The 27,500-nt window shown below is 26.8% G+C and overlaps 6 protein-coding genes across 17 annotated transcripts in view; 2 read left to right on the forward strand and 4 right to left on the reverse strand.

Annotated features, from left to right (window-relative positions):
- The window catches only part of LOC124953392 (homeobox protein orthopedia B-like), a 5,196-nt gene extending 2,630 nt beyond the window's left edge, over positions 1-2,566 (forward strand). For 2 of the 5 annotated variants that reach the window (XM_047504698.1, XM_047504696.1), the window contains exons 2-5: positions 1-784; positions 918-996; positions 1,123-1,346; positions 1,452-2,566. The exon at positions 1-784 is cut by the window's left edge. In XM_047504698.1, coding sequence (XP_047360654.1) covers positions 325-784; positions 918-996; positions 1,123-1,346; positions 1,452-2,086 — 1,398 coding nt within the window. In that variant the 5' untranslated portion in view covers positions 1-324 and the 3' untranslated portion in view covers positions 2,087-2,566. The remainder of the gene's footprint in view (positions 785-917; positions 997-1,122; positions 1,347-1,451) is intronic. The other 3 variants (XM_047504695.1, XM_047504699.1, XM_047504700.1) reach the window with 2 other exon arrangements.
- Positions 2,567-3,201: 635 nt separating this feature from the next.
- LOC124953260 (transcription termination factor 5, mitochondrial) lies at positions 3,202-5,638 on the reverse strand. 2 transcript variants are annotated; one of them, XM_047504372.1, is made up of 6 exons: positions 5,198-5,638; positions 4,970-5,103; positions 4,508-4,823; positions 3,900-4,327; positions 3,580-3,804; positions 3,202-3,487 (listed from the first exon to the last, which is right to left on the reverse strand). In XM_047504372.1, the coding sequence occupies exons 1-6, from the start codon at positions 5,408-5,410 to the stop codon at positions 3,298-3,300; spliced, it is 1,506 nt and encodes a 501-aa protein (XP_047360328.1). In that variant the 5' UTR covers positions 5,411-5,638; the 3' UTR covers positions 3,202-3,297. The 2 variants fall into 2 exon arrangements, with proteins under 2 accessions (XP_047360328.1, XP_047360329.1); XM_047504373.1 differs by having other exon boundaries at positions 3,332-3,487; positions 3,567-3,804.
- A 144-nt stretch (positions 5,639-5,782) lies between these two features.
- On the reverse strand, positions 5,783-11,325 carry LOC124953258 (translation initiation factor eIF-2B subunit delta). Of its 7 annotated transcripts, XM_047504366.1 has the most exons (10): positions 10,835-11,083; positions 10,681-10,707; positions 10,376-10,438; positions 8,502-9,324; positions 8,155-8,415; positions 7,189-8,096; positions 6,971-7,098; positions 6,654-6,831; positions 6,356-6,536; positions 5,783-6,280 (listed from the first exon to the last, which is right to left on the reverse strand). In XM_047504366.1, exons 3-10 carry the CDS (start codon positions 10,391-10,393, stop codon positions 6,072-6,074), a joined length of 2,706 nt encoding a protein of 901 aa, XP_047360322.1. In that variant the 5' UTR covers positions 10,394-10,438; positions 10,681-10,707; positions 10,835-11,083; the 3' UTR covers positions 5,783-6,071. The 7 variants fall into 7 exon arrangements, with proteins under 7 accessions (XP_047360322.1, XP_047360319.1, XP_047360324.1 ...); XM_047504363.1 differs by lacking the exons at positions 10,681-10,707; positions 10,835-11,083 and adding an exon at positions 11,208-11,317; XM_047504368.1 differs by lacking the exons at positions 10,376-10,438; positions 10,681-10,707; positions 10,835-11,083 and adding exons at positions 9,583-9,694; positions 11,208-11,302.
- A 284-nt stretch (positions 11,326-11,609) lies between these two features.
- LOC124953261 (60S ribosomal protein L19) lies at positions 11,610-13,035 on the reverse strand. The gene is made up of 4 exons (XM_047504374.1): positions 12,893-13,035; positions 12,358-12,464; positions 12,114-12,277; positions 11,610-11,986 (listed from the first exon to the last, which is right to left on the reverse strand). The coding sequence occupies exons 1-4, from the start codon at positions 12,895-12,897 to the stop codon at positions 11,660-11,662; spliced, it is 603 nt and encodes a 200-aa protein (XP_047360330.1). The 5' UTR covers positions 12,898-13,035; the 3' UTR covers positions 11,610-11,659.
- Positions 13,036-13,352: 317 nt separating this feature from the next.
- Positions 13,353-19,882, forward strand: LOC124953259 (probable peroxisomal acyl-coenzyme A oxidase 1). The gene is made up of 11 exons (XM_047504371.1): positions 13,353-13,979; positions 16,148-16,307; positions 16,464-16,632; positions 16,750-16,873; positions 17,048-17,167; positions 17,247-17,362; positions 17,480-17,649; positions 17,877-18,039; positions 18,150-18,493; positions 18,633-18,888; positions 19,024-19,882. The coding sequence occupies exons 1-11, from the start codon at positions 13,847-13,849 to the stop codon at positions 19,282-19,284; spliced, it is 2,016 nt and encodes a 671-aa protein (XP_047360327.1). The 5' UTR covers positions 13,353-13,846; the 3' UTR covers positions 19,285-19,882.
- A 5,565-nt stretch (positions 19,883-25,447) lies between these two features.
- Positions 25,448-27,500, reverse strand: part of LOC124953487 (syndecan-like) — a 28,469-nt gene continuing 26,416 nt past the window's right edge. The window contains exons 3-5 of the mRNA XM_047504951.1: positions 27,369-27,472; positions 26,931-27,105; positions 25,448-26,448 (exon numbers count right to left, since the gene is read on the reverse strand). Of these exons, the coding sequence (XP_047360907.1) occupies positions 26,267-26,448; positions 26,931-27,105; positions 27,369-27,472 (461 nt within the window). The 3' untranslated portion in view covers positions 25,448-26,266. The remainder of the gene's footprint in view (positions 26,449-26,930; positions 27,106-27,368; positions 27,473-27,500) is intronic.

Below are 27,500 nucleotides of genomic sequence, written 5' to 3' on the forward strand. Positions count from 1 at the left end.
CTTATTAATGAGGATTTTTTGACCTCAAATAAAAAGGATAAGCAAGAAGAAGAAGAAGAAGAAGAAATACAAAGAGGAAGAAGAAGAAAAAAAAGAAGAAGAAGAAGAAGAAGAAAGGAAAGGATAATAATCGTCATTAAGATTCTTCATTTGGATCAACGTAATCTCGAAACTCATCTGTTACTGTTGCTGATTATGACGATGATGATGATGATGATTACAACGATGATGGCTCTGTGATATAATTTATCAAAGTGGATTCATTTGGAATCGTCGAGGAATATTAAATTTGTCTTCTGGGATTATCAAATTAAGAACGAGAGAATGGACGGTGGTCCGTTCGACGATCCAATATTCTCCGACTTTGGTGGTCGAGGTGGTACCGGAGTTCATAGTATTCAAGTGATGCTAGGTTTACACGGTGGACATCATGGAAATGACTTGATGCCAACCGGTGGACATCTTCATAAATTGGATTCTTCGAATAGTCCACCGCCTCATCATCAAACGGCTCATCATCATATGCAGCAACAACAACAACAGCAACAACAGCAACAACAACAACAGCAGCAGCAGCAACAACAACAACAGCAACAACAACAACAAAAAGAATTGAAGGAATTAGAATTAGCTGGTATGTACGCGCCGTTACCTCAAACTCCGGATGTAACAACCTCGACGACGACCACAGCAACACCTACGTCTACAACATTGCAACAAGGTCTTCAACTTGGTAATTCTCTAAAGAGAAAGCCGGACGATCCTATGAACCCTCTTGCACCAGGTATGTTATAACTTCGTAACGATTTGGAGTAATTGGAGTAAAAAAAAAAAAAAAAAAAAAAAGGAAAAAAAAAAAAAAAAAAGAAGAGACAAATGAAACAAAAAATTATTAGTTTATCAATTCTTTATCGTAGTGAGCGGCGAAACACAATCGGCTAAGAAAGACTCAAAAAAGAAAACCGATAATAATGGAATCAAAAAGAAGAAAACCAGGTAATTATATACCTTAACATTTTATAATGTTTAATATATAATGAATTTAATCTTGGTCCTCGACCCCTCATCCTCGATTCTTTTCCCATCAAATTCATTCGATCTTTTCTTGATTATTTTTACTAGAACTACCTTTACGGCTTATCAGTTGGAAGAATTGGAAAGAGCGTTCGAACGTGCACCTTATCCTGACGTTTTTGCTCGCGAGGAGTTAGCTTTAAAGCTAGCGCTATCGGAATCTCGAGTACAAGTCTGGTTTCAGAATCGACGTGCAAAATGGCGGAAAAGGGAACCTCCGCGAAAAACTGCCGGTTACATGGCAGCTGGTTCTGCTAGTCCTGGTCTCTCAGGTATAACAAATATTATAAATATATAATTAATTATTTCTGAATAAAAAGATTACAAAAAATAAAAAACAAAACTATATATTTATATATATATATATATATATGTAGATATGTTTAATATTTTCGTAGGTTCATTCACGTCTTTGAACAACACGTTGAATCCATTTGCATCTCCAGCGACAGCAGCAGCGCCACCTGACGCTTGGACGTATACTCCGGCTTACGATTTGGCGCCACATTTGAATCTATTGAGTCCTTCTAACTCGCCATATACGACGTCATTTGGTGGTCCTAGTAATAATGGATCAGCATATTCTTATGCTACAATGTTGCCTCAACATGATGCTTCCTTATTTTCTGCACCTTCCAGCAACACAATGCGTGTTCATCAGGATTACATGAATGCTAGTAATAGTCCACCACCGCCATTAACACGTAATGATTATCAGACAATGGTTACTACCACTCATTCACCTCCTACTCATCTTGGTGGTTCTATGTCTGAGGATGAACATCAACAAAATAAACAATTGGATTATGTAAGTGGTCTTAGTCCAGCCGATAAGTATCAACACGATCAAGCTGATTATTCGCAACAACAGCAACAACAACAGCACGATCAGAAACAAGAATATGGTATGCATTCACCTCAAGGACGTCAAAGTATAAAGGATCAGGTGATGATCAAGAGCGAACCAAACAGTCAACAAAGTTACGTGCAATTGCCTCCTTTTCTCAACTGACTCGAAAGCCAATTTCTAGATTTCTTCTAGATGGCTTTTATCGTTACTACTCGACTTTACCGTGTGAATCCTTATCTCTAAAATCTCAAGACGATCATGATTCTTCCTCCTTAATGTGACTCTCTTTATATTTTATTACATAGAATTTCAATTCAGAGGATTATTCCTCTTCAATGACACGAGACAGCTATGTGTGTAAACGGGAGCTGTTAAACTTTTTACACTTTTCTTTTGTCCTTTTTTTTCAAACTTATTCATACTATGCAAATTAATATTGTTAGTCCATTAAGATATTGTGCTTTATATGATATATGTATGTATAGCAAGTTAATCAGCGTGTTTCTTCGTGATATACGATTTAATTACCAAAAAAAAAAAAAAAAAAAAAAAAAAATGAGAAATTAATTTTAATTGGCAAATATATTTTCTTCAAGTATGAAAATAGAAATATTATATAAAAATTAAAATTATTATTTTTATAATTTTTTTTTTTCTTTTTTTCTTTTATTATTGTTGTGTAAAATACGAGAAATTTCGTTTTTATCACGGAATAATTTAATTTCACGCCACAATTCGTAGTCACAATTTATTTTTATGGTGTTAAGTTAATTAATTAAAGAACTTCCCTTTTATGCACTACACATCACATGCATATATTTATAATAATGCATGTGAATATGGAAGTAAATAAAACAGTTGGATTTATTATTTAGTACTATGTACGTGTTTTATTTTACGATGTTTATTTCTCGTATTAAAATATTTTTAATAAATATAAATATTTAGTGTTGAGAGAGCGAATTTTTTATTATATTTCCCATCCAAATTATTTATTAATTGTGCGATCATGTTATTGCACAATTATCTTTCAGATTCAAAGAAAATGGAAGAGCAAAATTTCCTTTTATCTATGTATATATATATATATATTTATATATATATACATATACATATATATTTCTTATATATATATATATATATAAAAACAGATTATTATGCATAAAATATAAAAATTAATATAATCTATATAATAAATGTATTATATTTCAAATGCACGTTTTTAAATGAAGAAAAGGAATGAAAAAAAAGAAGGAAAGAGACAAAAAATCATTTTACTTCTAAAAAAAAAAAAAAAAAAAAAACAAAAAAAAAAAAATAGGAAGTACATTCACTATTCATTTGAAATATTAAAATTTTATCCCGATCTCTTGCTATTCATCATTAATTTCTTTATTATCTTGTAATTGCTTTTCCCCTTCCTTTATATTCCAAATTCCATCGCCAGTAAAATGATTATCTTTCTCTAGAAAATATAAACAAAGTGCCAATTGTTGAGATGGAGTATATTTCTTGTATTCCTCAGACTCTTGTATACTTTTTAATATTTTGCTAATAGTAGACCTGAAAAAAAAAATATAATCATATTCAATGGAGTCCTTTGTAACATAATATATATATAGATTTGAGAAAATTGATTTACATTGAATAAGTACCATGGATAGAGAATAATATGAATATTATGATATATATCTTCTATTGAAAAGTTCTTTTTCATGATACGCAATGTATCATCCAAATCTACAAAGGATATTCTGTTCCAATATTGATGTCGCTTAAATTTTTTCATCAAGTCTTTTTTGTCATAGCCTAGTTCCTTATGCAGAATGTATTTTATGTATTTTAATTTCCTCGAGAAATTAAATTCACCTCTCTTATATCTATATTAAAAAATATATGTTATATTTAATATAAATTATCTTTGTAAAAATATATATACATATATATATATATGTATAATGTGAGAAAATATTACTTATTAAAATAAGTCCTGTCGCTTGTAAGCAGGTATAAATTAGTATTTTTAATACAGCCATTATTGCGCAAAAATTCAAGGCGTTCATTAATTATATTTTTATTAAGTATGAAGTATAGAATACGTGGAGTTTTACACCAGACTCTGAGATCTGGTATGCTTAAGAGATTTTCCATTTTATTAATAAAATCTTCATTTCTAAGTTTAAAAATTCTTAAACAATTTATCAGAAGTTTATTATCCAATTCATATTTTTTAAAGGTCTTTAATAATTTCTTTATGTTTTCTGGATCGCATAGTAATATTTCATGGAATCTTTTAAAAATATCTTGAATTGTCAAATTAATTATTTTAGTATCCTTTAAATTATCCAATACATATTGTACTTGATTTGGGCACATATCTAAAATGATTAGATGATTTCTTATCTGTGCATAAAAAAAATTTTTTAATGGTTTTGTTGAATGAACTTTTAATTATATAATATATTGTAATGTATATATGAATGTATATATATATTGTATACATATATATATATATATATATACGTATATATATATGTATATATATAATATATAATATATTATATATTATATATTATTACTTACATATTCGTAGTCAATGTCAAAATTATTTATTAAAATATTTATTAACTTCGTCATTAATCTGAAGCTTTTAAACTTTCTACCTTTACGATTTAAGTTTATTTCATCAGAATTTAATTTATTCACAATATAATATGAGAAACATTTTTCGTAATGCATATATACAGATAATGATTCAACTAATAAATCTAAAGGTGGTACCGCATCCGATAAATTGTTATTGATATGAAAAATCATATTAGTCATAATATGTTGATCCATTGGTATTTTCATTATCTTTTTAAATTCATTTGCAGGTAGATTAAAGTAATTTTGTATTCTATAAAATAAATAAATAAATAAATAAATATATATATATATATAATGTACATTTGATTATCTATAATTGTATACAAGATATAATTGTAAATGGACATAAAATATATGGATAAAAGTTAAAATGAAACAATACAAATATCAACGTACTTCCAAATGATATTTATATTCATTTCAGATACGCCTATTTCTTCTAGTAAAAATATTCTGTGCCTAAAAATGTGAGGTTTTATATTCAAACAAGTTACGATATTTTCCAATGTTTCTGTCTTAACATTGTATTCCTAAAAAAATAAATATAAATGTTATATATTATATGACATTGTAACACACATAACCTCTTAAATAACTTTATAATTGTCAACATTTTTAACTCACACGACACATTTCACTATTTTGAATAATATCCTTCATTGGTATTTTAAGTATTTTGTCACCGTATTTTTTAAGCAATTTATCCATTTTTTTGGATGCATTAGGAAAATTCTTTGATAATATACTACGCAGATTTGTCTTTGATAAGGATTCATAACAAAATAATCTAATAGTTATGTGCCTGTTAAATCGTACATCTAATAAATTTTTATACATTTCTATACGTAAAAAATCTCTTCAAATAACCCCGCTCTTAAAAATTGTCTAACATTTTATAAATTATTACAATCACGTGGGTCTCGAACAGTAATAACATTAGAAAATATTGTATACAGTGACCTCTAAGATAAATATAGTGAAATAAAATAGTAGTAATTGCACGTTGCTATTGATTGGTCAAATTCAATGATAAGCAATATAAGTAAAAAAGAAATGATTAATTTAAATTATGAATATTAACAAGTTATTTACAAAATAAATTTTTTATATGTACATAATAAGTAAAATTTATATATTTGTGACTTGGAATATCTTGAATAAAATAACATGTTACAAGTAGATTACTTATATTCCTTTTATCACATATCCTTCCAAGTTAAAAAGTTTATTCCAAAGTATACAACATAATATGCATTAAGTAATATACAAACGATTATCATATTGCATTGAATCAAAATAATAAATGTTTTTTTTTTTTCTTTTTTTCTTTATATATATATAGTACTCTATATAAGTACAATATTATTATACGCATAGTATGTCTTAATCATTGAATAAATTTAATTCCAATTCATTGAAATTCAACTTGAAAAATGTTTTTTCACCATGTAATGAACATGGCTGATATAAAACCAATACTTCTTATATCTAAATACATTTAAATCTCTGATGGTTTAATTCTTAAAATCACAGGAACACTAGTGCATGGTAAAATGGCTAATTCTGTAACAACAGCTGACACTAAATCTGCCGGTGTAACGTCATAAGTAATATTAAGAAGATTTAAATATTTTTTCGTTCTCCAATTTTGAAGTAATGACTTTTTTGTATTGCGATAAGTGGACATAATTAATTCATCGGCATTACCTATAAAAGAAATATTTAAAAAATTAGAATATCTAGAATAAATACAATTTAAATGATTAATTATATATAACAAACCTAATTCATTATAAACTATCGAATCTGTCTGTACACGTTCACATGATTTGTGTGTTTCGCAGGCTACCAAAACTGGAACGTTGAAAGATCTTGCCATTAAAGCAACTAGTGCTGTACCAACTCTTGACATTACTGCACCATTTGCTAATATAGCATGTGCTCCAAGAAAAACTTTACTCACCTATGTAATAATAATTTAATCTAATGAAAATTTTTTAAAATTATCTCATACAATTTCTATATAATTCGATTGATTTTTTATATTTAAAAATTTTTTATCTCAAATATGAAAACTCACCTCTGGCATAACAAAACTAAGAGCATTAATCAATACATATGAGCAATCAATTCCATGCTTTGTTAAACGTCGCAATTGTTCTTTACCTTCCAACCATGGTCTTCCATCTACAATGATAACTCGAAATTGTTTTCCAGCATCATATGCATCCATTAAAATTTTTTGAATTAAAGATGAACTGAAAGGAATATCATTACACTTTAATAAATGTAACAAGAAAGGAGAGAGATTTTATTTAATATGATATATATATATATATATATATATATATATATATATATAAAACATAAATGTTATATGCAATCTAATATACTTACTATCCATATGTTAAAATTACATTTCCATTGGATATTTTTGTTTGTATAGTTATAGATATACTTTCATCAGCAAGTTGAATCTGTTCCAAAATATAAGTGTCTATCGAACTCATCAACTTGTTTTTGGCCTGAGATAAAAAGAAAAAAAAAAAAAAAAAAATTTGTAAAAATATTTGTATTGAAAAAAAACTTATCATAAATAAATAAAAAATATTTACGTCTATATCTGTAGATGTAGATACTAATTGAGTCATTTGCCATTTTAAATGGCGCAATGCATTTTGCATGGAAACAGCTAATGGCCTACACTGATTTAAATAAGCAACCGATTCTTTTAAGTTTGCTTCAAGACCTCTTACAAAATCAGTTTTTGATGGTTGTTCAAAATCTTCTATAAGCTGCTTCACAGCTACCAAAAATGCTACACATCTTGCATTACTTCCAACAATAATTTTATTAGCATACTGTACACCGAGTTTTACTATCGCTGGATGTATTTTTGAATTAAGTACAGGAACATTATTCAAGGCAAGCTCTCTTTCATGATATAAATGTTTAAATAGATTTACTTCGTGTGTATTTCCTTTTACTATTTTCTTGACGGTATTATTCATTGAATCATCTACAGTAGCTTCCACTGTAGTTGTTACAACTTGTTTCGGTTGAGTCGTATTACATTTACTTTTAATTTTGGTTCTTTCAATAACTTGCTCTTGTTTGGCAGCTCTTTGTGCCTCTTGTTTAGCTCTTCTCTCAGCACGTAATTCAGCTTTGCTTTTTCCTTCTGATTTAATATTCATACTTTCTATGATAAAATCTTCTATAGTATTAATTGAATTATTCTCGGCTATAGATATATTATTCAATTCCAACTTTGTCACTTTACTTGTTTCTACCTTTATATTGTCATTAGAAATTTGATCTACTTTAACAGGAATATTCTGTTTTTCAGATGTACCAGTGGCAACTTTACCCTTGCCCTTGGAAGCAGCTTTTGCAGCTTTTCTTGCTTCACGCTCAGCTTTTATTTCCTCCCTCGTTTTAACTGTACCAGTCATTTTAGAATCCATTATTTTATTTGGTTGTACGTTTATTGTTGAATCAATACTATCTGATGTTGGATTTACTGTAAATAAAATATTATGTTAACAAAGTATATTCAAATTAATCATTTATATACATACTTGATAAAATTGATTCTTTAGACTCTTCAAAAGATTGCCTTTGTACAATAGGATTCTCTGAAGTTGTTTCAATATTTAATGCTTCTTCTGATAATTGTTGGAATATTGATGAAGAATCAATATCTTCTTTTTCTTCCAACGACGTGTGATTAAAATTCCTTGATAAATTTATCTTGTTTTCTAACATTAATTCCTTGTTAGAAATTGGTTCTATTGGACTTTGTTTATCAATAAGAGATTCTAGAGCGTTTGTATGATGATCTATTAAAAAAAACATGACTTATATTTTTTTTTTTTTTTTTTTTTTTTTTTTTTTATCCAAATTGAAAATATAATAACTAACTTACCATATTTTAATGGGCAAGTCTCCGATGTAACAATATTTTCTGTTTCTCTCTTTTCTAATGTTTTATTATTCAAAGATATATTCTTACTTGCCACTTCATGATCCTTTTTTGCGTTAGGTGTTATAAAATATTTTGGTCTACACGGTGGTTTTTCAGATATTGAAAATGTATCAGACAATGGATCTACTTTAATATTACAAGATTCTAAATAAGATCTTTTTATCCCTGGGCTATTTTTCGTGCAATGATTCTGTTCTTTATTTTTAGATTTAGGTAACGCCGAGTATACAACCGCTAGAGATGAGTCTGATGGATCTTCTGAATTCACATTAACAAGTTGTGTAAGGTACGTCTGTGATCTATCTTTATCTTGTTTGTCATACTTAAATTCACATTCAATTGTCTCTTCAACTTTTCCAACAGCTTTGTTATGATTCCCTAAGGAAAGTAACGATTGTGCAAGAAGATCTTCAAAATGTTGCACATTATTAATATGAGTATCAAAAGTATTCTTTTCGGATTTAATACAACAGTTTGGCTCAAATTGTAGAAGATTAGTTGAGACAAGGGAAGTATCACAGTTACAAGTTTCCAATAATTTTGCTTTTTCCTTCTTACGTAATCTACGAGCCTTTGATTTCGTTAATTTATTCTTCTCACTATCAAAATGAGCTTCTGTTTCCTGATTAATCTTTTCATCAACTCCATTAATAAATTCTAAAAGAAATTGATTTCTTGCTCTTCGAGCCTCGTTCAATCGTTTACGACGAAGATGCCTTGCTGCAGATCGTGTAATCAACTTGCTCTGTCCATCTTCTTCAAACTAAAAGAACAATTCAATTGAATTATAATTCGTTCGAATTAAAACGTATGATTTATATTTTAAATATCAAAGCAAAATAATAATAAATAATTGTACGCATCAAGGATAAAAAATATTAAATAATAATTATAATGTAATAAGTATGTCTACATAAAAAAAAAATAAATAAATAAATAAATAAAAACGTAAGAAAAAGATTTAAAAAAAAGAAAGAACAGTGCCAATATATTAACATTACATATATGTTCTCATACATACTTGTTGCATACACATAAATCAACACATTATAATTACATATAAGGCACTTTTCTAATGAAGTAATTCGCCATGTCATATTTCATTAAAGAAAAAATGAATATCTTTAGATACTCTGAAAGAATGAAGAATTAACAATGTCTGATAAAATTAAACTGATTACTAATAATTATTAATATAAATACACATATACATGTATGCTCTAAATATTTGTAGACACAATGATAGAAAGAACATATTAACGTACTAATCACTTTTTATATTTCGCAACGTCGAAATTGTTTTTATTTTTTTCACCAATCATATATATATATATATATGAAATCCAACCTAAATGTCATGTTTAAAAATTATATCATAGAATAAAATAATTTTTAAATGCGTATATTGTATCAAATATGTATGAACAAAGATTACATAATGAATAGAATATGCGAACGAGAATAAGAATAATAAGAAATTCTGCATCGACCAATGCAGTTATATTGACAGATTAAAATTTCATTAAAAGTACCTTCAAATTTCAGTCAAATAATTATTTATCCCTTGTCTTAGAAATAACACACCAAAACCATTTAAACTACAAACACTCATATTCAGAGATAAGAAGATAGATGTTACAAATTAATTGTTACAAATAATTATCTCTACAATGAAAGGAGTCAAAAGAAGAATTGTAAAGACAACGAAAAAAGAAAAAAAAAAAAAATAGAAGAAGAAGAAGGAGAAGAAAAAAAAAGAATTCAATCAAATATCAAACTACATAGCGGAAGCCTGCATAGACATGTGTACTAACATTTTTTTCTTGATCCATTGTTCCTGTATCACTGTTTAGGCCATCGATTTATATACATTCCAGCTGTGAATTGCAAAGTATAGGTTTTTAATAATTCCTATATTTTACAAGGGAAATATAAGGGAGAAAAATATCAAACGATATTTGAAGAACATCCTTAAATAATACTATCACTTTTTTTCACGACAAAAATCATAATATATATATATATAAATATATATGATGCAATACCATTAATATGTTAGATGTATAATTATATGCAATAGTAATTATATGTGATTGACAACTATGTTTAAGAAACTAACCTCTTTTCCATGTTACGAGCAAGCTGTCTTTTGAATTGCAAACGAAACGTATCATTCAATATATATATTATATTTATTAAATATTAATAATATAGTAAATGATAGTTTTATATAATTTTATAACTAACAGAAAAAAAAAGAAACAACGATGTACCTTTGTAATAATGAAAAAATGATCAGCACTCTCTGATATGACACTTGATAATACGAAGAATAGAAATATATTCTGAAATTTTTCGAAGCAAATTAATTAACCTAAACAATTCGCAAAAGCTAATTAACTGTTGATTTACTATTTTTCCCTTCAATATAATTCTAAATTAATGATTTGATGTCACCAGACTGTCTCTTCTAATCGATAAGTAGTAACGAATGATGTTTTCTCTATCGTTGTACTCGTTAGAAATTATAAACTATATATATACATATATATATATATATATATATATATACATATACATACATATACATAGTTAATATGCTCAATATATATATTGATTTGACAATAAATATTTATTTATACGTACCAATAAAAATTATATTATTGTTTTTCTGGTTTAGTGAAATATGTTAAGCACATGTTTAGCTTTATATCGTATTTCATGAATCGCACATACTGCCCTCTATGAGAGATTTGTATATGTATTTATAGGTTAACTTTTGTAACAAATACAACCATATCGTATAAATTTTATTATTAATAATTTTTATCTTCCTACTACATGAAAAACTTTTATCTCTGAACGAAAAATGTTTTCATTCAATATTGTTTGTTTTATATTACTTTATATACTTCTCATATATATATAATATAAATATATATATATATATATATATATATAAACATATGAAATTTGTTTAATTATTTTGGAATAAATTTTAAATAAAAGTACTATATATAATGTGTCGAGAAATAAATTCAAACGTCATTCATTTTCTTTGAGTTTTATTTACATAATAAAATTGTTAATCATTAAAATTACTTCTTTTGCGCGGCAGCTGCTTCATCCTCTCGTTGATAGGACTGTAACAGCTCTTGCTTTTTCGTGGCGATCCTTTCAGCTCGACGTTTACGTGCTTCGCGTACTTTGGTACGCCGTGCTTCAGCTTGATCAGACAACATTTCTGCCCTAGCCTTTTCAGCTTTTTTCTTATGAATAAATTCCATAAGTACTCTTTTGTTCTTAAAAACATTACCCTTTGCTTTCATATAAAGCAAATGGTACAAGTGTCTGTCGATTTTTTTAGTTTCACGATATTTTTTCAAAAGACGACGTAAAACTCTCATCCTTTGAATCCATAAATCCTATATGAAAAATAATTAATTAATACAAAATAAACCTATAGAATGATCCATATTTATCATGGTAATTAATAATATTATACGATAAAAATATCTACGCGAAATTTACACAATAATTTTAAAAGCTTACTTTCTGAGGAGTACGAGCATTTGCCGTACCCTTTCTTTTTCCAAAGCCACAATGACGACCCTTACGCCTGGCTTCTGTATTTTTACGTACACGTGCTCTAGAATGAACTGCCACAGGTTTTTTTATGATCAGACCATCCTTAATCAATTTGCGAATATTCTGACCTATAACGAAAAATAAAACATATAGTTGTCAATGATTTCAGATAACATTTTACGACAGATAAACAAACAGACAAACTTACGAGAGTTAGTATTTGCAATTTCATTAACTTCGTTAGGATCCAACCATACTTTCTTCTTTCCACACCGCATAACAGAGGCTGCCAGCCTCTTTTGTAGTTTTAAGGAACTATAACAAAAAAGAAAAAAAAAAGAAAAGAAAAAAATAAATAAATATATAAATAAATAAAATGAGGTTATACGTAAGATGAATGTAATCTCGACGATTACGATCTACATCATTGATATACGAAAAATAGTTTAAACGTATGTAATAAAATTAATATCTGACGTCATTATTAATAAAAATTATCGCTATGCATATAAACAGAATTAAATTTTAATGGAAGCATAAGATAAATATATAAGAGTTAAATATAATACCATGTGGTCGTCCGTCAACAACATGAAAATCTTGCTGATAAAAACAATAACTATTTATCATAATCCACTTTATATAACCAACAAAATGTTCCAAATTCATTGTTTAAACTTATAACAGTCAATATAAACTAATTCCAACAATAAGAATTATAGAATAGAACGAACAATCCTTACCTCATGATGCGATTTGGAAATTTTTCGACGTAAAGAAAAAGAAAATGGCGATATACTTGCTTCCTCGTAGCATTCAGACGGAAGTGAAGCCATCTTGATATCGCACGAAGATTCTAAAACGCGCCAAATTCAAATCTTCCATTTAATAGATCATTACAAATATTATAGGCGCACGCTATAATGTTAAACAGAAAGGATATAATCAATATAATTTTAATTGAAATTAATTCTCGTAATTGTCATGACGTTGTTAATTGAAATTACGTTAAATTGTTTATGTAGGTAATGTAGGTAATGATATGATCGTTAGGAATGGTCAGAGGAAATCACAAGTAGTTCAATGAAATTCACGTAAGATGTTTTATTCTCCAATAGAGTGGATGATAAGAGAATAGAAAAAAAAAAAAAAAAAAAGAAGAATAAGAAGGAAACAAAAAAGAAGATAACAAATTTTATGCATAATATAGAGAATGGAACTTCATAAGATGCGACGTACTTGTAATTCTTGTTATAAAAAAAGTTACCAGTTTCTCGATTCATCATTTATAGTTAGTATCTATCGAACAGTGTTAGTACTGTTATAGAAATCGTTGCGTCGTCATCAGTTAGTTTTATTATCATTGGTTTACATTGTAAATATTTTTTTTGTTTGTATGACGTGAAAAGAAAAAGTTTAGAAAAAGAAGGAGTAGAAAGAGCAACTAAAGGGAAATTAAAGGGAAATTAAAGAGAATTGAAGGGAATAATTGTCTAACCGAAGAAAATCGAGAGAGACTGACTCTTTCTTTCTTTTCCTCTCTTAATATTGTACGTATGAATTTTGTGAAAATTTGATATTATTTTATTTATTGTGAAAAAGGGTGAGTCGTCGAAAATTAAAAGGAACACGGAAGAAAAAACGAATAGAAAAGGAAGACATAAAAGAAAAAAAAACAAAAAAAAAAACAGAAGAAAATGTATCGAAATAGAATGACAAAAGTGAACGTAGATTTATTACGTGAACGACAAAAATGTACTTTCGATTCGAAGGAATTAACTCTTTGGTTGAATGGTACTTCTGAGAAAATAGCTATACGACATGAATTAGGTAATGCATAATAAGACAATACTTCTATATGATTTATACCATTGTTATTTACATTTTACATCGATTTCATTCGTACTTTTTCTTCGTATTTTCTTTTTCTTTTTTCTCTCTCCCCCCCTCTCCCCCCCTCTCTCCCCCTCTCTCCCCCCTCTCTCCCCCCTCTCTCCCCCTCTCTCTCCCCCCTCTCCCCCCTCTCTCTCCTTAATTTCTTTCTTTTATTCTTTTTTTGATTCATCATTCTTTTTTCCTTTTCCTCTTATCTCTTTACAAAAAGAGACCTTAAAAAAATTCAATGGTTCTCGAACTTTTGTACTTTTGTATTAACTATCTCTCATATATTTTAATATTTGAAATGACTCCGTATTTTTGATAAATTTCTTTGATTTGAACAAAATGTTTATGATACATATGGGATAGATTTATAATTAGCGAGTTTTTTAATTTATAAATATCATAATAAATTTTTTGCGACATAGCAGACAGCACGTTCAAGGAAAGAGAAAAATAGCGTTTAAAAAATAAAAGTTCTTATATTATTGCATTATCATACGTGTTCTTTTTTTTATGTTTTCTTTATTTTCTTGTTATCTCATTTTTTATATGTATTTTTTATTTTTTTTTATTTTTTATTTATATTTTTTTGTTTCCAAGTATTATAATAAACTTGTTTGATGATGATAAGTTAAAGATAAGAAAAATAGGTGTTCAGGAAAAAGAAAATATATTGAACAAAATTTAGGAATGTTTACTTTATATTTGTCATATGAGAAAAACAATTCAAGGCAACATATTTCAAGTACCTTTCTTTAATCCACTTTAATAATTTTTGTTTCTTTTTTCCCTATCATTTTTATTCATTCATTTACATTTTTCAAACAACATCTAATACGTTGATAAAGAATGAAATGTACATTTTTGTGATTATTATGCATAACGCATTATACATATTAACATTTTTAAAAATACTTGAAATATCGAACTTATATTTTATTTTCAATTAAATGATACTACAGCATTTAATATTAATTCAAACAGAATTTACATTGTAAATTTTTTCGAATATCACTCAGTTCTTTTTTCTGCATATGTATGTGTAAGAAATACACATATACACACACACACACAGTTACATTGGTAATATGTATTAATCATCGATCAGTTTTTCATTGATAAAAGTAGACCTTTGGTAAAAAGAAAAAAAGAAAAAAAAAATGAATAAATAGATAATACGTCAGATAATTTATATGTATGTGTGTATATGTGTATTTCTATGTATATATATAAAATTATCCAATAAACAAGCATGCGAAATATCATTATTCTGCCATAATAATCATTATAATTTTACAAATTTTATGATTAATATGTGAACGAGTTGAGAATGACTGATTCTCAATCGATTGATTTTAAGATATAATTATTAAAATTTTTTACAAGATACTACGTGCATCATTAAAATTCTCTTATTTTTAATTTGTATGAATATTTTTCTGTGTATGTATGTGTGTGTGTGTGTGTGTGTGTGTGTGTGTGTGTGTGTGTGTGTGTGTGTGTGTGTGTGTGTGTGAGTAATAGAGAGAGAGAGAGAGAGAGAGAACACAAAGAATAATTACTTATACCAAATTATAAACAACACAAATAATTATTTATACATTTCGACTATTGTTTTTTCGTATTTGTAATAATCATTTTGCATAATTATATATACATGTGAATATTATTTATCTAATTAAGTACATAGAATTTGATTATTTTTTCTTTTTGTTTATTTTCATTCTCTTTTGTTTTTTTTCTCTTTTTCAATGATGTTAATTAATACAATCTATTGCATTATGTTTATATTTATTTTTATGTTTATATTTATATAATTAATGTTGTTTTATATAATATTTTATATTTACCATTTTAAAATATTATTATTTTATTTTTATTATTTTTTATCTTATTATAATTATTTTTATTATTATTATTATTTGTGTTCACCTTCTTTTTTTCTTTTCTCTTTTTTTCTTATACGACTAGATGTAAATTGTACATTCGAATAGTTTTAATATCAATCATTCAATTTTGTATTTGATTAATATATATTATGTAAAAACATATTAGCGTATACTTCTTTCGATTTAATATTTATTTTATACAATTAAATGCTTTTATTCTTTTTGTAGAAGATACTTTTTTAAATGATCCCTTGTTGCAAGATAAAATTCCTGCAGAGTATAAAAGTCATAAGGAAACTTATGAAGATGCTGTTAGAAAAGGATGCATCGTTTTGAATAAGTTACAATATCTACAAAGTATAGGAAAGTCCGATATGCATACTTATATGTAAGAAGCAATTAATATTTTTTAACGTAACATAATTTTTTTTTTCAAATTGAAAATATATATGTAACATATTTTGAAGAAAACTAAATGTGATTTTCTTTTTTTTTTTTTTATTATTATTTATTTATTATAAATTATTTATGTTTTTTCTTATAGACAAATTTTAGGTGGAATGTTAGGATCGGCGATATTAAAAGATGGAAATCCATTAACTTTACATTTTGTAATGTTCATACCAGCATTATTGGGTCAAGCTACACCCGAACAACAATCGATTTGGTTATCGAAGGCTTGGTCTTGCAGTATTATAGGAACTTATGCTCAAGTAAAATCGATATTAAGTCTTCTTAATAATTATTCTCATTAATTTTTATTTTCACACTTAAAACATTCTCTTCGTCAAATTGCATTTGTTTATTAACATTTTATTGTTTGTTTTTAGACAGAGCTAGGCCATGGAACATTTATCAGAGGCTTGGAAACTACTGCGACTTATGACCCTGAAACAAAAGAATTCATATTAAACAGTCCAACTTTAACATCATACAAATGGTGGCCCGGTGGTTGTAAGTACTATTTTTTTTTTTTTTAAGTATTACTTCATCTATTAATTAACAATAATGGCTCATGCCAAATTAATTTGCTTTATGATTTCTTCCTCTCTCTCTCTCTCTTTCTTTTTTTTTTTGTCCTCTAGAACATCCCACGAATAATATTAAATTATGTCTATTTATTTTCAGTGGGTCAAACTGCGAATTACGCCGTAGTAGTTGCACAATTGTACTCGCAAGGCGATTGTAAAGGAATACATCCATTTATCGTACAACTCAGAGATATAGAAACGCATGAACCTTTACCAGGTATATAAATATTTTTATATTATTCTATTGCAATAATAATAAATTATTGACTATAAGTATTAAAGATTTATATTTTTAGGTATAAAAATTGGAGAAATTGGAACTAAATTAGGAATGAATGCAACTAATAATGGTTTCTTAGGTTTTGAGAATGTTAGAATACCGAGAGATCATATGTTGATGAAAAATTCTCAGGTAATAAAAAAAAAAAGATTATTTTGTTTCTAATAATATTCTTATATTAATATAATCGACCTCATTAAAGAAAAAGGAAATCTTCTTATTTTTCTTCGTTTGTGTGTTTGTTTAAAGATATTAGAAGACGGAACTTATGTGAAAGCAACAAGCGATAAATTAACTTATGGTACAATGATGTTTGTTCGAGTGGTATTGATACAAGATATTGCAAGTTATATTTCTAAAGCAGTAACCATTGCTATTAGATACAGTGCAGTAAGGAGACAAAGTCAAATAAAATCAGAGTAAGTGGTTATAAAAAAATATTTTTTATAACCCGCGTGTAAATATATGCATTGTAAAAATTATTGATATTCTTGAGTTTACTTAAAAGAAAATTTACATATTAAAAAATCATTTGTAATTTTTACAAAGTAATTCTAAATGGTCTGGGGGAGGGGAGGAGGGAAATCTGAATCATCCTGTATACCGTATTATTATTTGTTCTTTCTAAACATTTCTTTCCGTTTAGTGAACCCGAGTCACAAATTATCGATTATATGACTCAACAATACAAACTATTCCCAAATCTTGCGATGTATTTTGCTATCATTACGTCTGCAAATTGGATTTGGAATATGTATAATAATGTGTCGGCTGAATTGCATCAGGGTGAACTTGAAAGACTCCCAGAAGTATGTATTCTATAAATATTTTCTAGATCATATATATGGTATATATAATACATAAAAAAAAAAATGAACAAAAAAAATAAAAATAATCTACTCACATTTTCTTATTATAGTTACATGCACTTGCATGTTGCCTGAAAGCAACAGCTTCATCCGATGGAGCAAGAGGTATCGAGGAACTTCGACTTTCTTGTGGTGGTCATGGATACATGGACTCCAGTAATTTACCTGTTACGTATGGTTTGGTAACAGCGACATGTACTTACGAGGGTGAAAATACAGTATTACTTCTACAAACCGCAAGATATTTAATGAAAGTTTGGAGACAAGCTGTAAGAGGTAATCCATTACCACCTACAGTAGAATACTTGTCTAATATAGCACGTGGAACAAAACAGGAACCTTGGGATGATAGTTTAATGTGTATCGTTAGAGCTCATCAGGCAGTTGCTGCAGGGTATAAATTATATAGATTTCACTTATATATATATATATATTAATATATATAAATTATATATATATATATATTAATATATTATATATATATATATATATTAATATATAAATTTGTTTGTGGTAATTATCTCTTTTTATAGAAAAATTCATCTGGCTACTCAGAATATGGATAATAAAATAAAAAAAGGTCGTTCCCCTGAGGATGCCTGGAACGATACTAGTATCGAATTAATGCAGGCAGCTGAATCACATTGTCGTGCTTTCATAGTAATGAGATATGTCACGGCTATCAATGAGCTGACTACAGTATCAAAAGAATTGCATATCGTATTAAAGCAATTATGTACATTATATTGCATCTATTGGGTATTACAACGAATGGGTGATTTCTTAAGAGTGAGTCTAACGTTTTCTAAATCTTCTCTCTTCTTCTTCTTTATTTTTTTGTTTTTCTTCTTTTCTTTTTATCATAGAGATTGTTCACAAAATTAATTGACTAATTAATTAATTAATTAATTATTTTATCTTTAGTTCTCTAGCTTAAAAAAAGAAAATATACCGGGGTTACAATCACATTTGGAAGAAATGCTAACAGCTATTCGTCCTAATGCCGTAGGCATAGTAGATGGTTTTGATATACCCGATGAAATTCTTGGATCAGCATTAGGAGCTTACGATGGTAATGTTTATCAACGTCTTTACGACGAAGCTATGAAGAGTCCATTGAATCAAGAAAAAGTAAACGAATCTTTCCACAAATATTTGAAACCATTTCTTAAAAGCAGATTATAGCGTATATGTTAAATGTTAAAAAAAAAAAGAAAAAAAAAAAAAAAGGAAGAAGTATGTTTTTCTTCTTTTCTTAATCTGTTAAAAAAAAAAAAAAAAAGAAAAAAAAAAGGAAATTTTTCTAAGAAAAATTAATTAAAGTAAATTAATCCTTCTTGATTAACAGATTAAAAGATAGAATGTGATAATGGCAATATGTAGATTTTATATGCATTTATAATATTATTGAAATTAGAATGATTGAATGAGATAAAGAGAAGAAAGAGAAAAGAAAATAAAACAAAAGAAAATTAGTTACTTCATGTTATTTTCTTTTTTTTTTTTATATATATATATATATATACTTACGATTCTTTCTCTCTTACTTTTTCTTGGAAAGAATTGTCTTAGATTTTATATGGTGCTAGAATCAATGATACATTTAATCTTATCATAAGACAAAGATGATTAGATGATTATTTTTCTATGTATTTTTGGTAAATCTTTATCGAGGTGAAACAATAAAGTATAACTTTTTCGAATAATCCACAATATTCCCTTTCATTAACTCGACGTTCTTATTAATTCAACAAATTCATTGACAAATACATATATATATATATACACATATATATATTTTTTATGTGTATATATATATATATATATATATGTATATATGTATATAGGATGCTCTAAATAAAATGTTAAAAATAAATCTTGTCGAAAAAAAAAAAAAAATAAATAAATAAAACGTGATCCAAATAAAAGTGTTGCAAACTATTTTCATTGAAAAACAAATGCAGTCCAATTAAAATATTGCAAATTATTTTCATCTAAAAATATATGATGTTTGAAATAAAATTTGTCTTGCAAAAAATGTGTTATTGAAAAAAAAATTATTATTTTTTCATATATGTATTAAACAATTAATCTATAGGATGTCATTAAAAAATGTAAATAGTTTGTAACACTTTCTTAACCACTCCACATATATATGATATATATATATCATACATACACGCTCACACATGCACGCACAAACACACACACCCATACACACATATATATATATATATATATATATATATATATATATATATATATATATATATCAAATAAGTCCCTAAACTTCTCCTTACAGAATACAATATTTATTTACAGAATAGGAGCGACGACATACACTGTTTAATTCTTTACGATACTAAATACGATAATAATAATAATAATTATTGTTGTTAATTCTTTGTTAATCACAATGAATCAATTAATTCGATAATAATAATAATAATAATTATTATTATTTACGTACGCAACCCGCGATAATTATATTCTCAAAATTCTAATCTTGTCGTCGTACACATGTTTTGCTACATTGTACTTGGGCAGGAATGTTAAAAGGCGAAGTTTTTTCTTTTCATTTTCTTTCTTTCTTTCTTTCTTTCTTTCTTCTTTTTTCTCTTTTTTTTTTTTTTTTATTAAATCTGAAAGTAATCAATAAAAAAAAAAATAAAATAAAAAAAAATTATATACGAGGTCAATGTCGCGGGCGAAGAATGCATGCGTACATTATTTCTGTATACATATACATATACATATATACATATTCACATATGTATTCGGTTTAATACACAAGTATGTGATCTATATATATATATATATATATATATATACATATATGTTTGCATGTGTGTCTGCATGTGTGTGTATGTGTGTGTATGTGTCATGTGTTGTGTATTTACGTGCGTAGTATATATTTAGGGGGACAGAAGGGAGCACAGAAACGATACTTACACTTAAAAAATAATATTCGTTAATTAATAATTATCATTAAATATTAATATTAATCGGATTCATTTTTTAAAATTATTATTATTATTATTATTATTATTATTATTATTATTATTATTATTATTATTATTTAATATTATTATTATCATTATATTATTATTACTCTTATCCTTATTAGTATTGTTATTATTATTATTAATTATTATTATATATTTATTATTATTACTATTATTATTATTATTATTATTATTATTATTATTATTATTATTATTATTATTATTATTATTCTCATTCGTCCGCTTGGCCTATGTGGGATTTCTCTTTCATTTTTTCTTTTTAATTGCTATAACGCGATCTTATGGGATAAGTCTTATAAAATATGTTGTTTTCATTACATACAATTATTATATTCACTATTTTTTCATAAATTAATTTTGTAGACAATGTCTCTCGAGTATTAATAAAACGCGTGTTTATAGCGAGCTTGATTTAAAAAAAAAAAAAAAAAAAAAAAAAAAAGAAAAAAAGGTGGTACATAATCGCACGCCTTTTCTTCCATTTTGTTTGTTCGTGTTTTTTTTTTTTTTTTAATTTGTTTCTTTTCCCTTCTTTTTCGTTTTTCTTTCTTTCTTTCTTTCTTTTCTCCTCGTCGTACTAATTTTTCAACGAAGACATTTTGTTTTCACGATTTTGTAAGAGACACGATGGTTAAAACGCCATTTGTTGTTTTTTTGTTTTGTTTTTTCGAAGACATTTTGTGTGTGAAGAATTAATTACTATCTAACAAACAATTCTGTTCATGTATGCTTGTGTATGTGTGTATATATATATATATATTTTTTTTTTTATACATATACACATATATATATATATACACACGATACTTATTATGTTATATAAATATTCCAGTTTCAGGTTCCTCTTTTATTTCATTTAATTAAATATTTCTTTTTTCGTTTTTTATTTATGGCGAAAGATGTCTTCTCGAAGAGGAAGTAATTAATTAATTAATTAATTAATTAACTAGGAAAAGCTTTCTTTTTCCTTTTTTTTACTTTTCGTTAAAGTTAATAACAACAATAACAAAATACGCGCGCGTGTGTAATTAGAAAAAAAAAAGAGAAATAAAAAAAATAAAAGATCGTTATCATGTTCCGATGTTTAGAGATCGCATAGGCTCAACGAGGATGTCCCTTTTTAATCGATAAATAAATTTTTTCATTAATACAAAAAAAGTTGAGAAAATTTGTGCGCGTAATTCGTAAAATATTTCTTATACTTTTCTATTCCCGATACATCCAAATAGGATTAGAAAATAAATTTTTCCCCTTACAAGAAGAGAAAATATCAATTAATAAATACATATATAATCGTGATGAAAATTTACTATAGGATAATAATATACTATATGAACGACTTGACTTGACTTGACTTGACTTGACTTGATTTGACCAATGATGGACGACACATTTATATAATAGTAACAATAATAAGGCGGACTCGTGTAAAGTTCGTGTCAAATCGTTAGATTCCATGTAATATAATATAATATAATATAATGTAATATAATGTAATATAATATGGCAGTACCGGTATGATATAGATATACATTAGTTTTTATCATTCTTATCGGTTCTTTTTTAATTTCTTTTCTTTTTTGTTAATTTTATATTCCCATATTAGACACGACATTCATCGAATGCTATGAAAGATTTATTTTTTCATTATTATTATTATCATTATTATTATCATTATTACTATTACTATTATTATTATTATTATTATTATTATTATTATTATATCTTTTTTAATTCTTTAATATATATATATATATATATATATATATATATATATATATTTTTTGTTTACGACAAATCACACACGGGGGGTGGGGGGAGAGATTCAAAACGGACGCATAAAAATTCTCGAAAACGTTATTAGATCTAATTAATTCGAATTTTTGATAAACAAATATAAATGGGACTGATTAATACGACACGAGAAATAGATTTGGTCCTATGTTCAAATGACAATAATATTAAGCGAGCGCATATGTCGCTATTGTCGTTTATCAACAAACAAAATGATAAATATTTTACTTTTAACAATATTTCGTTAATTATTATTATTATTTTTCTTTTTTTTTTTTTTCAATCGTCATCGTCGTAGTCATCATCATTGTCGGGTGGAAGAAGGAAGCGGCGCCATTTTTCCATTATAGCGCGGTTAAATTTGAATTCCTTTTTTATTTCAACGTACGTATGTAAATCCGATTATTAAAAAAAGAAAAAAAATTTTAATCGCATATATATATATATATATATATATATATATATATATGTATGACACTGTTTATGGCTAAAACTATTACGCATTGAATTACTAGAATATCTTAGAAATAAATGCAATTACGTGAATGTTCTAAACCTATTGAAAATCATTATTACAAATGAATTAATTCAACATTGCAAACATTGTTATTGAATTAGATCGATCCAATGAAACCGGTTCATTGTATTACACGATCGAAGTATTATTTTCTTTTACAATTAATAATAATAATATTATATATACATATATTCATTAAATATATATGTATATATATTTTTATTTTGATATATATATATATATATATATATATATATATATATATATATATATATTGAAAAATTAAAAGCAAGTGGAACGTTAAGGCGCAAACGTTCAGCCTAAGTATATAATTAATTAATTAATTAATCAATCGACTAATTGATCAATTAATCAATCAATTAATTCATTTAAAATTGCATAGACAAAGAAATGAACAGATATCGATTGATTATCGAGAGACATGTAAGTTTAGAAAAAAAAAAAAAAATAAAATAAAATAAAATAAAATAAAATGAAATAAAATAAAATAAGATAAGATAAAGATAAAAAGAAAAATAAAAATAAAAATTAAAAGTGGTCGATCGTTAATCAAGTATCGATATGTACAGAGTTGCTCGCTAAACGATCGACTCGACTTATAATTATAATTATAATCATCCATAGGCTTATTATTATATTACACATTTGCGTGTGAGAAACATCATTTAATTTTTCTCCATTAAATCTCGTTTACCCTTTATCTCGACAAATTCTCGGGACCGTAATATTCCCCCATCATTCTTCGTCATTATCATTACAGTATCAATACGTATTTTTTCTTTTCTTTTATTTTTTTCTCGTTGATCTTATAACTTACATAACGTTGTAAGTTAAAACAATGGGAAAATACATTTATGGTTTAATCGAGAGTAATCGGGATAAAGGGTAATCAGGGGATTCGGTCTTTAACGTTTTACATTGATTGCATTATTAAAAGGAAAAAAAAGAAAGAAACGACGCTAATTATTCCTTCTTTTTCTTCTTTTTTCCCTTCCCTTAGGGAAGATAGCAACAAAAAAAAGAAATCAACAATATTATTAATGTGGTGGCCCTTTTCTTTTCTTATTTTTTTTTGTGTGTGTAACAACACAAATTTCATTTCACGTTTCTCTCTCTTTCTCTCTCTTTCTCTCTCATTCATTTTCTCTCTCTCTCTCTCTCTCTCTCACTCTCTCTCTCTCTCTCTCACTCTCTCTCTCTCTCACTCTCTCTCTCTTTCTCTCTCTCTCTTTCTCATTACGCACACATAAATATATATTCATAATAATAATAGTAATAATAATAATAAGATGCAGCTATACATAAATGCATAGATTTTGCACACGACCTATTGGCTTGTGTAAATGCATTCGGAATCGGTGTTCATGAAAATTCTTTTGTTTCATTTTTATTTTGTTGATATATATACATACATACATACATATATATATATATATCCCCTCCTACCACCAAAAACAAAAAAAAAAAAAAACAAAAAAAAATCAGAATCACGAACACCATTAAAACATAATTCATATACATACAGATTCGTCTCGTTTTTTATATTTACTTGAAGAGAGCACAAATATACATTATGATCGATGATTGATTAATTAAGAGTTTATTAAAAAATGAAATAAAATAAAATAAAATAAAACAAGGAAAAAAAAAAAAAATTAAGAAAGATAAAGAAAACAATATAAGAAGAATCTCGCCAAGAGTATGTGCTCGTGGATATAAGAAAAGAAATAAAAAGAAAAGATAAGATAAGATTGGATAAACATAAAAAAAAGGATAACACTAATATGGCTGATTTTATCGATCAATGCTCGATAAAATGGTTTAAACGTTAGATTAAAACGCATCGATCTGAATCCGCTTCGTTCAAAAAAAAAAAAGAAAAAAAAAGAAAAAAAAAAAAAACGGAAAAAGTCACGTAAATAAAAATTGATTGGACGTCGTAAATTTATCGGATAATTTCGAAATCGATATGTCGTGGATTTTGAAGTGGAAAAAAAAAAAAAAAAAAAAAAAAAAAACAAGAAAAAAAAGGGACAATAAATTATTAAAATTATTAAGAGTTAAAAAAAAAAAAAAAAAAGAAGAAAAAGAAAAACGAAAACGCAGGTTCGTTCGCGCGCATTCAATCGTTTAGTTTTAAATTAACTATTATTATATGTATATATTTATTATTATTACTTTTTGTTTTTTTTGTTTTTTTTTTTTTCTTTTCTTTTCTTTAGAAGGAGAGAGCGGAGGTAGGACTGCAGAGCGCGTTTCAATCGCTACACACTAGTGTCTGATTGGCGAACGAGTACGCTCTAAGATAATCGAGTAAGATTATCATCGTCGCAGGATTGGTCGATAGCGACGCGTCTTCTCGTTCGCCATATTTGTTTTGTTTGTTTGTTTGTATATTTTACTTTTTTCCCCGTTTTCTTTCTTTCTGCTTTTCTTTTTTATGTATATATATATATATATATATATATATATTTTTTTTTTTTTTAAATATCCTATAAGGAGCTGCCACATGTTACGCCGTTTTTTTGCTTTTTTTTTGTTTCTTTTTTTTCGTCGTAGTCATCATCATCAACATCAACATCATCGTCGTCGTCATCATCATCATCATCATCGTCGTCATCATCATCATCATCATCATCATCGAGCATAACGGCTAGATCATTCAAATCATCGTCCAGCTACGATCGTCTTGATACGTCGATTCGATCGAACGTGTCTTTCTATTCCCTGGCTCGAAATCACGACATTCTACCAGAATATTACTGGTAGGAATATTAGCCGGTAACGAAGCCAGACGGGCTACGTCTCTTCAAGCATAAAATTCTCGATTGTGATGGGGTGCGCCAGGTTTTGGAAAGGCTTGGGCCGCTGGCGATCTTCTTGGCTCGTCCAATGCGTACGAACCCTCGTCTTTTTTGCGCATTCTATAGACGATGAACATCACCACGAGTATGGCACATAATAGGCCGACTACAGCTCCACCGATCACCGCTGTTAACAAAATAATCGTAAATTTATTTTCTTTGTTTTTCTTAAGAAAAACAGAAAAAAAAAGAAAATGGAAAAAAAAAAGAAAAAAAAAAAAGAAGAAAAGAAAAAGAATTATAATAATCTGAATGAAATATCAATGTAAATATTTGTCAATTATATACACTTTCTACGTGAATTCTATCTCATTTCTTTTTTTTTCTTCTTCTTTTTTTTTTTTTTTTTTTTTTTTTTATTACAACCATGATTATAATAATATGAATAAAAAGAATTTTAGTCTCGATTATATCCTGCATTGATTTTATCATAATTTCTTTGGTTAAAGCTGAGATATTTTATAGATATGAAATGTATAATCTTTAAAAAAAAAAAAGAAAAAAGAAAAAAGAAAGAAAAACTGGAACTTGGAAAACAAAATCAATTATCATTTATATATATATATATATGTATATGTATATATGATAATTTATCAAATATGTATATACCCGCTAGAACGCCTGGCTGTGCAAAGAACGAACTGGCACGATCCTCGTGCTTTGGATTCATTATGTAAACGTCTTGGCTATCGCCAATGTTATCCACGTGTTCGTCCTCTCCGGTCGAAGGCTCGATTACATCGACCTCTTCGTTATCCACTCGATTTATCGTTTCTTCGTTGGTCTACGAAAAACAAGGGAAAAAAAAAAAAAAAAAAAAAAAAACAAAGAAAAAAAAATATATGAATTAGACGTATTCGAATTTAAATATACGCATATCGTACATATGTATGCATGTATATCAAGATGTACGAGTTTTTGTACATGTACATTTATCATATATAAAACATTTCCTTACAATATGTATAATTTATGTACAAAAAAAAAAAAAAAAAAAAAAAAAATAATAAAAGAAAAAGGAAAACTCAAACAAACAAACACTCGTACTTGAACTTTATTGTTGTTGTTGCTCTCATCAATCGAATATGGTTCCTTTGGTTCAATTGGTTTTTTTGGCACTGGTTCTATTCTGTTATTGGTCGTGTCGAATTCTAAAAAATGATGAGAAGGAAAAAAAAA

Source organism: Vespa velutina, chromosome 12 (genome assembly GCF_912470025.1).
Source record: "Vespa velutina chromosome 12, iVesVel2.1, whole genome shotgun sequence".
Taxonomy (NCBI): domain Eukaryota; kingdom Metazoa; phylum Arthropoda; class Insecta; order Hymenoptera; family Vespidae; genus Vespa; species Vespa velutina.

Coding starts and splice junctions, on each gene's coding strand:
- LOC124953259 (XM_047504371.1), top strand. CDS start 13,847: ATGTATCGAAATAGAATGACAAAAGTGAACGTAGATTTATTACGTGAA. Junction 16,633..16,749: donor TTATAGGAACTTATGCTCAA/GTAAAATCGATA, acceptor GTTTGTTTTTAG/ACAGAGCTAGGCCATGGAAC. Junction 16,874..17,047: donor CAAATGGTGGCCCGGTGGTT/GTAAGTACTATT, acceptor ATTTATTTTCAG/TGGGTCAAACTGCGAATTAC.
- LOC124953258 (XM_047504363.1), bottom strand. Junction 8,416..8,501: donor GACTTGCCCATTAAAATATG/GTAAGTTAGTTA, acceptor TTTTTTTAATAG/ATCATCATACAAACGCTCTA. Junction 6,832..6,970: donor GTAATTTTAACATATGGATA/GTAAGTATATTA, acceptor TATTCCTTTCAG/TTCATCTTTAATTCAAAAAA.
- LOC124953260 (XM_047504372.1), bottom strand. CDS start 5,410: ATGTATAAAAATTTATTAGATGTACGATTTAACAGGCACATAACTATT. Junction 4,824..4,969: donor AATATAAATATCATTTGGAA/GTACGTTGATAT, acceptor TTTATTTTATAG/AATACAAAATTACTTTAATC. Junction 3,488..3,579: donor CATATTATTCTCTATCCATG/GTACTTATTCAA, acceptor TTTTTTTTTCAG/GTCTACTATTAGCAAAATAT.
- LOC124953261 (XM_047504374.1), bottom strand. Junction 12,278..12,357: donor AATTGCAAATACTAACTCTC/GTAAGTTTGTCT, acceptor TTTTCGTTATAG/GTCAGAATATTCGCAAATTG. Junction 11,987..12,113: donor ATGCTCGTACTCCTCAGAAA/GTAAGCTTTTAA, acceptor TTTTTCATATAG/GATTTATGGATTCAAAGGAT.